General features: G+C 39.9%; 1 protein-coding gene across 1 annotated transcript in view; it reads right to left on the bottom strand.

The window, feature by feature from the left end:
• Window positions 1-617: 617 nt before the first annotated feature.
• EFCC1 (EF-hand and coiled-coil domain containing 1) overlaps window positions 618-12,603 on the bottom strand; it is a 52,726-nt gene continuing 40,740 nt past the window's right edge. Inside the window, exons 5-9 of the mRNA XM_009322007.1 lie at window positions 12,016-12,148; window positions 11,552-11,717; window positions 4,869-5,027; window positions 2,498-2,567; window positions 618-911 (exon numbers count right to left, since the gene is read on the bottom strand). Of these exons, the coding sequence (XP_009320282.1) occupies window positions 778-911; window positions 2,498-2,567; window positions 4,869-5,027; window positions 11,552-11,717; window positions 12,016-12,148 (662 nt within the window). The 3' untranslated portion in view covers window positions 618-777. The remainder of the gene's footprint in view (window positions 912-2,497; window positions 2,568-4,868; window positions 5,028-11,551; window positions 11,718-12,015; window positions 12,149-12,603) is intronic.

Here is a 12,603-nt window from a genome sequence, read left to right as displayed (position 1 = left end):
CAAAGTGAATTTTTCAGCCCTTCCTTTCCCTGAGAGCCTGGGAACAAGATTGCTTTGTACCTTTTTCAAGCAGTTTAATGTAACTTTTAATGTAAAATCTAAGACTATCATCGGGAAAGGCTGTTGCAGATTTCTAAGGCATCTCTATAATTGCAAATATAAAATTCAGCAGAGCAATAACAAATCTAACTTCAGAGTTAAATAAGGTGAATAATTGAATCACAGACACACACAAACACATTTTATACATGAGCCCTTAAAACTTGCACTACTGGCATACACTCGTGTATAATACAGTCATTTTGTCACTTGTATGTTAGGGAAGCAGTTTACTTGCCAGCGATAACATAGGCTGCCTTTTGCTTTTGAATTGAGCTATCACAAAAGCTAGAAACTGTGCCCAGCCAGTGTGTAACCAAGGCTGTAAATCTAAATAGGTCAGGTCACTGTATTTGGAATAGTTTTTATTTGGTTAACCGGTACAGTTACAGGGCCATCATAGAAAGACGGTTAGGCTTCCATCAGAGACAGACATTGCTACGTAATCCTCACATCATGTGAATGCTCATTCACGTAAGGGAGGTCTTTGACGTTAGCTGAGGAGCTGGCGCTCTTCCCAGAAGCAGCATACCTTTAATTTCATGGCTGAATTATTCTATTACTCTTCTCCATTACTGAGCTCCGTTGAATTGGACAAATCTTATTCGTTCATCCTGTGTTTGAACGAACGAGGGCTGTTGTTCGGCTGGTCGTGCGGGTTGTAGTTGGCGCTGCTGCTCAGCACGAGATGACCAGTGGGTTAGACAAGGACTGGCGACTCTGCGCCTTCTCCAGAGGCTGGCTTTGTAAGAGTTCACAGGCTGTCAGCTCGTGGTAGAGAGTATCTAGGACTTCAAATAGGTGGGCTTTTCCTTTTAAAAGAAAATTGCAAACATTATCATTTGAACAAAGACAGAAAGTTGCAGTTTAACAATTGTAACACAAGCTCTCTTCTTCATAGGTGCCATTTCAGGTAATTAACATAAAATGTCTAAATTTTGAGACCAAATAATGAATTCCTGTCCCTGTAAAAATGAGAGTGGAACTGAGTTCAAGGACTGTTTTCTCTACTGGTTCTCTTGCTTCATTCACTGCCCGTTCACTGAGTTCTTGCATACTTGTGTGAACAAAGACATTTCGTATCACAATAAAGAGTTGCTAATCGAACCATCCACTTTGTCTTGTCAAAAAGGAAGAAGATGTTTGATTACAAAGACTTAGGAAAGCTGCTTAAATCATATCAAGCACACAGGCAGAAAATTGAAAGCAGAGAAGATGAGCCATTTATGGCAATGGTGATGCAGAATGGACAGAGAGCTTCACAAAGTTACTTCACTTAGTGTCATTTTAGGAAGCTGAGCTGTGCTGCCATTACAGAGGGAGGTACTTTGTTTCAGCAGCATCACGTGGAGTCAGTATTCCTGTGCAGGGTAAGTAGGAGTACCTTCTGGACACTTGTGTTCTCTTGTTCTCACCAGGAGAATATCTGACCTATGGCTCAGGTATGGTTTCTCTCTGTGTTGGCGTCCTGGAGCCAACAAAGGTCTGTCTTTGCCTTCTTTTCTCTGCTTCCTCTGCAGCCATGCTGGAACAGCACAGCTTAGCTCTGGGCTGCCTGCGCCCTGAATTGCTGGACACTAGTAACAACAAAGTCTAACAACAAGGCTTTGAAACTGCAAAACCCAGAATGGTTTGTATGTTATTCTCCCTAAATCACTGTTAATAATATTCTTCAAAATTAAACCCTCAGGCCACATCTAGTCTTTTATAATCTTGTCTTTGACTACTGTCTGCCTATTAAAAGCACCTCCAAGCCATGTTCTTAGGCTTAGTACAGGATGTTCATTTCTTGAAGGTAAGTACAAATGCTCTGCTAATAGGAACAAAGTAATCAAATCTAAACCTCCAGGCTGTGATCCCTGTATGGTTCCTACAAAGGCAGCTCTGGCACACCAGACCATTGCCAAGGGAGAGGAGTTTGCAAGTTTAATTTTCATAAGAGGAACACAAAAGGCTATTATTAGAGGAGTGTGGGTTCGATCCGGTTTCTTTACAGAAATATTGTTTTGTATGTTTGTGTTGCAGCAGAGGAATACAACACACAGTGGGATAGCAAACCCGATAAATAGGTGCCTTACATACTTGGTCATGTTTTCCACTTTCTCATATCAATGAAGGCCTACAGACATTAGTGGGATACTGAATTGTTCCCCTAAGACCACATTCTAATTAAAATTTGCCTAAAAAATGCCCTGGATGTGTTCCTGTTTCTGATGTGTCACAGACTAGAAAGCATCACTTTCTATAGGTAATCTTCTTGCATAGTACTTCTTTCTCCCTAGCCTGTCCCCAAGTATTTGAAATATTTTTTTCCTACTCATCTGTTCATTATCTAGTGTTTTTCCCAAAAGGACACTTTTCCTGCCTCTTGGTGTTTATACGTGATTTATTTTCTTACCAGGTTGGGGGTCACGGCAGGATTCCAAAGTGCTCAGCAAGATTTTCCCCAAGGCTCGCTTAGATATGTTCTTTAAAAAACAAAATAATATTATGGCACAAATATGTCCTTCACCAGTTTCAATGTATGCAAGAAAATCTATGTGCAGTGTATTTGCATTTGAAAATTAAAACAAAATGAAACTGAATCCTGATAACACAAGACCTGATACTGGCTTTATTTTCAAGCATTTTATCTTAGATACTGCTCAAATAATAGCAGTATGTGGAGGGCTCCAGTTCCTTAATATGTCTGTAGAAAAACAAATAGCAGTTATTCAGTGGAAAAAAACGGAATTTTCCAGAGCATGTGCCTAAACAAATCTAGATGGCAAGGAGTGTAAGCAGGGCATGCACAACAAAAGCTTGTTCAGTCCTCTGCTAGGCCTGTGTTGAAAGGCGAATGGACAGATTTTGTGGTGTGATCTCAGAAACAGGCTTCTCAGACCCAGCTGTTCTAGGAATCACTGGGAACCACGTTAGGTATAAACAAGCTAGAAGAGATTGTGTCATGTGGCAGGCCCACTGTTAGTTATATATTGAGATGTAATAAACATTAGCCAAAGTGAGAGGATTGTAAAAACTACTTAGGATTTGGATGGTCTTTTTCAGTGGTAGTTTTATATGAGAAATCTGTTGGGACATTACATAATGTGTCTGGAAAAACAAACTCTCTTAATTTGCTGTCGAGACACTAATGCATACTTTCTGGGACATGGTCTTGCAATCAGTTTAATTAGCACTTAGAGCACCCATATCCGCAGGGACAGGTTGTTCTTGTTAAAACTTCAAGAAGTGAAAATAGATGGAAGCTATTCTGGAAGAAAGACAAGGCACCTGCCAGCAGCCCAGGCAATACTGCCCTTGCCTACTGATGCTGGTCATCTACCTTCTGCTCCTCTGGCCCAGTGGGGACTGGGGCGTAGTGGAAAGCAGTTTGCAGTGGGCTGGGATTACACGTGACCTCTGCAACGCAGTGTGAGGTTTTAATAGTCCTAACAGAGCGTGCATTTGCCTTTGAAGAGTCATTACTTTGTAGTAGATTCTGTTGCAAATGAGGTGCTTGGGGTATTTAAAACACGAACGTGAATATGCTGGGGAAGTGACACCTAAAACCACAGTTCCTGATGAATGAGCTTTCTTTTGTCTGAAGTATACCCCATCAGGGATTTAGGGGATCCTTGCTAAACTCTACTGGGAATGCTGTAAATGATCTTGTTCCTCAACAGCATCGTCGCCTGTATTGGTGCTATGGGAGTTGGCAGCACGCAGTGGCATGTTTCCAGCAATGACTAGCATTAAGTGCTATTATTACTGCGATATATGGCACATTGTGTGATGGATTGTCTCCTAAGCAGAAATGATTTGCAATAATACAACTGACCAGTGAATGACATGTGGAAGTCTTGACACAAAAGGTTATTATGCTTGTTGTGAGTCGTAGTCTTTACTAGTTTAATCCTTCACTGGATTGTTATTGATGCATGTGTCAGACTTGCAATATGAAAGTAGAATTTCCATGTCAAGTGCTAAAATAAGTTACCAAATTATGAGATACCGCACTTGCTCCCTAGAGTCATCAGTGGAACATGAGCGTACTTCAAACAAAGTAAAGCGATCTTCTGAGGAACTGTTCTCATCTCACACAGACTAGGCAGAGCTTTGCTGAAAATTGAGGAGAACCCTCAGTCATTATCAAAGAAATCAGTTCCTAGCAGTCCAGTGCGGCTCCCAACATACTCTGTGTTCTGCAGATTATCCAATTTGCCCGTCTTTTGGCCAGCCCTTACTATTATCATTCCCAAGCAGGAGATTTAAACTTATTTTCTAAAGGACTGAATTGCCATACTGGTGATGTACTTCTGGGATGTTATTGCATCAGCTTTTATAAGTCCATGTTTGGATTATTAATTGGGTAAGAAAAATACCTTATTTGTATATGGGAAGGGGTTTTATCCCTTTAATACTGACTCAGTGTCACATTAGGATGCAGTTAAACAAAGGTCCTTTTCTAGAAGGAGAAATAATCTTCTAGAATCTTTCTGACTACTAGCATTTTTGTTTTCCTTGTTTCCTCTAAATTTTTGTTTAGAGGATAATGACAGCTTGGAGCTCTAGATCCAAGGAGATCTCTAGGCTTCTTTTAGAAAGTTAGTCATAGGGGTCTACAAGTTTTCTGCAATCACCGGGCAGTTCCCAGCACAAACACATGTAAAAAACGTGTCCTGGTGTAAAGGACTTTGTACTTAATAGAAGGTATGAACATTCTTTTTAGTTTGGAAAGGACACTATCAAAACCAGTTTTAAGTCTCTGGACTGCTTTCTTGCCATACCAAGTCTCGAAGTTGTTGAAGAAGCTGTAAAACATCCAAGAGCTTTTCTTCCACCAGTGACAGCCTAACTCTCTCAGTCTCCAGCATCTGCAGCTCCATCTTCAACAATTCGGTCTCCTCCACCTTTTGCTGCAGTTCACCTAGCAATGGGCCTTTCATCTGGACAATGACACAGGAAATTAAAAGCACTGGAGCTCTTCACTTTCTTGCCCAATAATTGCAAAACTAAGTTTTCCCCCTTATCTGGTAAATGTCAGTTCACTCCAGAAGATTATCTTGAAAGGAAGTACATTTCTTTAACGTACTACATAAAGTGAAGAATCAATAGTTGCCAAGAAATGCATGCTTTGCTCTTGCACATAATGGCAGTTCATTCAACACTGGATGCAAACAGATCATTCAAAAATTTTAAATACTAGCATTACTGTTTCAGTTTTCTAATCTTCTGCATTCCTGTCATCCTCTATAAAGCATAACTAATTTGTGTGCCCTCACCAATGTGATCCTATCTTTGTCTTGCAACTCCCACATATCAATCATCTGTACATTCAGGGAAGGAAGAAGGTACTTAGCTAATTTCTTTTAGGTATTTTGGTTAAGAAAAAGTGTCTTAAGGAAAAAAATTTAAGATTCTGGTTCTGCAAAACACTGGCATGTGTGCTTGGTGAAGCATTGGTTTGCAGCTAAGCACAGAAAAGTCCAGATTCAACAAGACTTTTGAACACTCCAGAAAGCCTGGGCAGGAGGGCTTTCCTCAGACCTGGACCTTCCAAAGCTGAGCTGAGCTGTCAGTTGCCTCAGACCTCCTGTGAAAAAATGTTCAGGATTTGAAATGTTGCTTTTGTTTCAATGCAAAATCTAAGTGACATATTTTTGAACTACAAAGCTGCCACACCATTTGCAAAAGTAAATATCTCTGTCTGTCACAGACCCAGCCCTCTTGCAGATACATGGCCAAGTTGCTAAAAAGAGCCTGAAAAGCATTCCCTGGAAAATATGTCACTTAAATATTAGTTTTGGATCTTTGAGAGCACTGACAGATTTCAGTTTTTTTAATAAAAGTAAACTTATTTCTCAATCATTACTGTGCCCAGCGTTCTGAAATGTTACAATTTTTTGCAATTTCTTGTTGCAAACACAATCTAAATATATTTATTAATATTCCACTAAGAAACAAAATCATGTGGGGTAAATGCCAAATTTGCTGGCTCTGTTCATCCCTTTTTGTTGTCATCTTTTATCTTTATTGCAGTTTTAGAAATAACTGAGGAGAGAGTTGAACTCAAAAAGCTGAAGGCCTTAATATGCACGCTATTTAATAGATTTTTTTTGTGTGTGTGGAAATTTGTATCCTAATGAATTTTAATAGATGAGAAGGAACTTTAGTTCCCTGAAACACAAGTGTCAGAGTGAAAAAAAGAGAACAATCCCTGATCCACACTGAGTCCTCTAGAAGGTCATTTTCGTTTCTGACTAGTGCTAATAGTATGTATTAGTTGGCGCTTATTCCCCCGTTAGATGGAAGTCAGCCTGTTCCATTAGCTCTCTGTGAGGTTTGCCCTGTGAGGCACTCCAGCTCCTCTGAGCTATACAACAGCTACAGAAGTTTGGATCACTTAATCTGGTCCATCTGCCAAACAATGATTTCAGCATCCCTGTCTGAATACCCCTTTTAGATGAATAATACCCTAACATTTTCCTGTATGGAGAGCCAACTTTGTTACCACCAATGTGGCGGCAGTCCAACTGAGACCTAACAAATACTCTAGAGGCTGTGGGAGGTCTTCAGTGAATGAAACATGTGGTTTCCTTAATTATATTGCAGATTGCCTCCGCATTGTAAATACCACCTGGCATAGATATGTACTAAACACATGAAGTAGTTATGTTCCCCTGTACAGCTGAAGCAGTCATATCAAATAACGGAGAGGTAAAAAGGTCATTATTTTTAAGTGTAACATAGACTTTCCCAATATGCAATTAGACAGATGCTCATGGAAATTCATAACGGGTGCCCATCTATCCTAGTCCTGCACCCTGTCAGGCCCCTGCATCCCTAACATCACTTATCTGCTGCTTTTAGCCGCTGCTTTAGTCATGCTGGCAGAACTGCCGTTCTTGGAAAGCTGCACAGGGACTCCTCTGTCCTCGCTGAAAGGCTGCAGCTGTGCAGTGGGTCTCACATGCAGACATGAATAGGAAAAGTACAAACTTTTCTCTTTAGTATGCATGCCACTTGAGTGCTCCATAGCTGTCTAGTATCATGACCAGCTGTTTAGTTTGTATAGACAGGACAGGCAATACGCTTAGCCGAGAGTGCCACTAGTGATATTTGGACATAACATTTGTTGCTACTGCTGCCTCTTTTTCCTCTTCCTTTTGACTGCTCCTACAAAGCCCTTTTTGCTTGTATTTCCTATGCTATAGCTAGTAAACTGCTTTCCACAGCAGTTACACCTTAACAACCACCTTGTCATCTATAAAGATGCTAGTTTCCGGATACCTTTGTTTCATTTATACGTATGGGTATGCATTTTTTGTCTTCTTATTGTGCTTGAAGACAGTGGCTCAGTGTACCATTAAAACATTCTCCCAGATTGTTTTCCCTAGCTAGGTTGCATCTAGCATCTGTTGTACCTTAACACTTGCAGTAAGATAATGATGATAGTTAAGCATAAGCTATTTTTAAAGCCTAGATACTGAGGAGGGATGGTCAGTAGTTAAGTCACAGGGCTCAGAGGAGCGGGTTTTGTTCTTAGCTCTGTCAAAGTCCCCCAGCAGAGCCTGATTTTGGATCTGTGCCTTGTTTGTGAAATGGAAATACTACCTTGCCAAACACCAGTTTTGAGAAGAAGTCAGCTGCTGGTATCTGACCCTCTTATAAAAGGGGGAGAATGTCATGGGGAAAATCTGAGCGCTGGAGTAGTGCGTACAAATACATCTAGGACAATGAATAATTCATATGCAAAAATCCCTTAAGGAATGTAAGAGAAAATAATTCTATTGTATTTTCCACAGAAGTTAAGGAGGCTCTCATATTAAAGCCATTTTTACAAGCAATGAACCTGAGAAATATTTTCCAAGTGGGAAGAACGTCAGAATGAAGTGCCGAACTGTGCTGTGCAATTTATCTTTTAAATCATTTCACCCTCAAAGGACTGGAGGGTGGCAAGTGGAGCACCAGTTTAAGAGAGGCTGCAGAGATGATCTGAGGAACAGCAAATCACCTCAAGAGTATCAGTAATTCTGTCAGGCAAATTGATAGGAACTGTAATGGAGGAGGGACTTGGTGAATAAGTAGATGAATGTAGTGAAGAATCAATTAGATTTCTTTGAAAGGGTCTATGAATATATATGAATAATGTTAATTCAGTTGATAGAGTGTATTTCGAATCTGCAAAAAGCTTTTGATAAGATTCATCACCAAAGACAAAAAAAAAAAAAAAAAAAAAGTGGAACTGCCACAGGGCAGTAGCGCAGATCCTGCCACGGACTTACGGCTGGTTAAAAGATGGGGGCAGAGCACAGAGTGACAGACCAGGATTGCAGGTTTCACAATGGAGGGAGATAATCCTTAGGGTCTCACAAGGAGCTGGGTTAAGACCTGAGCTGTTCAGCATGTTCATAAATGATTTTTAAAAAAGGTGAATGTCAAAGTGTTTAAGTTTGCTGTCAATACAATTTTTTGGGGGTTATCAAAACGAAAGCTGCCTGTGAAGAACTACAGCAGGAGTTCATGATATTGAATAGCTATGGGCAATAAAAGATCAGCTGAAATTCAGTGTTGATAATGCAAAGTAAGACATGTAGGAAAGGTACACAATGTCGTACATATGCAGTGATGATGACTGCCACTCAAGAAGGAGATCTGGAACAGCTGTAATCTCCTGAACATAGCTCAGCGGACAGCAGAGATCAAAAGGATACACGCTAGGAGCTATTAGGAAAGGAACTAGGGACAAAACAGAAACTATGATTATGCCATGAAGGGCTTCCATTTGAATACTAAGTACATTTTCAGTTCTTCTCATTCAAAAAGGGTAATAAAGCTTGAAAAGTACATGGAAGAATAAAATAGAATAACAGAAGTAATGGTTTCTATACCAAGAGAGCTGAGGCAGACTAGAAATGGTGATAACTGAGGCAGTATTTCTGGTGGTAAAAGTCTGTAAAATTATGAGGGAAAGATCATTTGCTGATTCCCAAGCACAAAAATGAGGTGACAGTGGATGATCAGGCAGCAGATTTAAAGCTAACAAAAACAAATCCTCAAAACCTGTTCCTTTCTAACTAGTATGTGGGAGTCCTTGCCCTGAGATACCAAAAGCATTGCTAGCTTTAAGGAAAGGAAAGGTAATTCATGGTAAATAGCTCCAATACTGGCCACTAAACATGATACTCCATGCCACATCCAGTTCAAGATGTGTCTGTCCCTAGTGTATTGGGAACCAGGTGAGTAATACCAAGAGGAAAATCCTCTGTACTGTTTCTCATTGCTTTTCTCTAAGCAACATCTGCTTGCCATCAGGCACGTGATATTAGGATGAACTTTTCATTTGATCCTGTATGGCAGGTCATAAACTAATTGTCTTTTTAATTAAGCTGGCAGTTTGTATGCAAGCTTTTATAGAAAATAATTGGCATTTCTTTGCAACACTACACTTAGCAGCATATCACTTTATTTTCAGAATTCACTTGTGTTTTCTCCATCTATTATCCCCAGGTCCTGACACCTTCATCACCCTGTCTTCAGTAGAAACTATTTTTAAATGTTTGGTTGTTGGAAAGTGGAACTTTAGAGACATGGCAAAGTTCAGAACTCTTTTATCCCCTGGTTTTACAAGTCTTAGACTGAAGCAATTATTAATCGGTATTTGAGAGTGTTGCTCTTCACTTGCCTGCTGAGTTTGTTACTTGTTAGCTTTGTTGTTATTTGTCTAATTTTCAGCATTGAGCAGGTCCAAACAGAAGTATATACAGCAATGTATAAGGTAGTTTTGTCAGGTCAGAGAAAGTGTTCTTAGTGGTTTATTTATTAAGCCAATATACTTATTTGCAAGTTAGATGAGAGAGCGCATTTCTCAGTCTTCCAATTTGCTTTGTGTTGATTACAGGAACAGTCACCTTTTTGAAAGGAATTACTTATTACTTGTCTGTCTGTTTTGTAGCATAAAAAAAACCCTATAACTGCACACAAGATATAAATGCTGGCTAAATAAAAGAAAGAAGGTTTAAGAATAAATTTCTAACGGACTCAAAATAATTCATCCTACTGATTTTAAATTAATGTTGCAGTGAGTTGGCACTATGTCTTATTCACCTCCCTGCTTGTCTTTAAATCAAGAGCAACAGATTCCATTTTTGTCCTGGAATTTTGTCTTAATCTATCGATAATGGTACTTTTCTGAACAAGGTGCACAGAACTAATATGCCTCAGCAGAGATTAAAAAGAGGCAATACAACACTGCAGAAGAAGGTGAGTACCTCTGAATGAAAAAAAAAAAAAAAAGGAGAAGAAGAAAGTTGGCACTATAAAGAATAAATGTAGTTTTTTATGTGGGCTGATGTTAAGCAGTATAGAAGGAAGCTTTGTGTTGCTCTAAGGCGTATAGGAATAAATTGTCATTGAACACTGCAAATTGTACAAGACACAAGTATGATTTTATTCTGGTTTTAATTTTTTTCCCTCACAAGTAAACTCCTTCATTTAATTTAGTCAAGGGGGAAAATAATATGAAATACTGTTAAAAATCGAAGGATGGCAACATGTAAAGAAGTTGAATATTTTATTCTTACTTTAAATAGTTCACTGATTATATAACCCTTCCAGAACTACTGAAATCTTTAAGCTCCTTTTAAAGAACTGGTATAAAATACTGAACAAGCACTAACTGCACCTTGTGACAAAGCAGACCAAAGCAATGCATATGATGCATTATTTTTGTTTCAGAGAAAGATTGCTAGCATTTAGATCTATGTCCATCAATGGCTGAAGTTTGCAGTATTTAAATAGTAAGATCGCATGGGACTACTACAATACTGCACTGGGGCTTTTAACTACTGCAGTTATAACCTCTGCCAACGAAAGTTGAACACGCTGCTAAGTCTGAGAACTATTTTTTTATTTATTTATAAATATATCGGTCTAAGCCTGAGAACCAGCCAGAGTAAACTGGATGATTTCCTCTGAAGGATTCCAAAACGGTAAGCCCCTGCATCTCAGTCAGCTGGAGGGATTTCTTGAAAAGTTATTGTGCTCCAAGAGGAGCTGGATGTCTTAGGACACGAGGAGCGTTTCATCCACCGCTGAGGAACCGCTGAAAGCTGCCTACAGTAACCCTGTGGTTCACGTGCGGTTCTTTGGCCTGCAGTGGTATCAGTCCCAAACATAGCATCAGTGAACATCTTAAACCATTTAAATAAAGGATAGTATTTGAAGAGCCTGTGTCTGACTGTGGCTGGTGTACATCTCATTCTCCAAACAAATGGAGTTTCAAGTAGGAACCAGACTAGAAACGCAGGTGTTACAGGAAAGCATTGAGCTGACAAACCAACAGCACAGTGAGAAACAGCAGCAACAGAGAGCGGAATGGCCAGAATAAAATACAAATGCCTATGCATATAAATGCAGCTACTTAAAGATACATAAATAACTCTTTCACACTCTGCATGGCACCTGTTACCTCTTCCATGTTTGTTTCCAGTTTTTTCACTTCATGCCCTTTAAGCTCAAGCTGTTCAGTGAGCTGTGTGATTCTCTCTGCGAGCTCCACAGGGGCTGTTTCGTAGCCATCGCTATTGGTGGTCTCCAAGTAAGACATTAGCTTTTTCCACATTTTTTCATCACATCTATATATACACATTAAAAAAAAAAAAGTTAGTGAAACCTCACGATGAAGGTCTATGTTTGTAAAAGCCAGTTTTCCTGCAAAACTCTCGGCAGCACAGATCACAAATTAGTGTCCTAGCTGACACTGATTAGGTGGGAATATCCAGCATATTGTTTCCCATGAGCTGTAAAGGCTAGGCAAAAGGGCCTGCTGATTTTGCTATTTTGTATTACTGCTTCTTACTGAAGCCACGGTGCCTTCAGGTCATGAAATAATCTTTGCAAAGGGCTCAAATAGCATTAACCTCAGAAACCTACCCACTGCCACAGCAAGGGAACTTGGCCAGTATTTTCTTCATTTGGTCCACCTGGGACGGCTGGTCTCCTGCCCACTTCTCCTCCTCTTCATCAGAGGCAGCCTGGCCCTCCACGGAGCGGAACAGCTGGTCCTCTGCTCGAGAAACCAACAACTGCTTAGCAACAAGCCCACCACCCCAATGTGCTGCAGCTGTGGCAATTTAAACTCCTGAGACTGAGACAGAAAGACCTGAGATTTAAAAAACCCCAGTGAAACACAATGCAGGGGCCTTCAGCACCCGTGGAAAGGGGCTTTAAAGCTAAGGCAAGGGAGCCTTAGCAAAGATTGTTATTTTAGGAGTCTTGAATACTTCAGCGCTCTCTTGCAGGTAACTTGTAGCTATTTTACTTCAAGTCTCTTCCTTCCTATAAGTAACTATAATGTAAGGGTAAGCGTGAAGGATCAGTGTGTTATTGAGGGGGGCAATTACTGTTCATGTATGCAATTGAATATACACTTTTCCAGAGGAATAAGAATATTGTACTGTGTAAGATTTTTTTTTTTTTTTTTTGCATAGTCACTGTACCAGCTGAACACATCTTCAGAGT

Source organism: Pygoscelis adeliae, unplaced genomic scaffold (assembly GCF_000699105.1).
Source record: "Pygoscelis adeliae isolate BGI_AS28 unplaced genomic scaffold, ASM69910v1 Scaffold304, whole genome shotgun sequence".
Taxonomy (NCBI): Eukaryota; Metazoa; Chordata; class Aves; order Sphenisciformes; family Spheniscidae; genus Pygoscelis; species Pygoscelis adeliae.
Note: the sequence above shows the minus strand (reverse complement) of the source record. Positions and strands in the feature narration are given on the sequence as shown.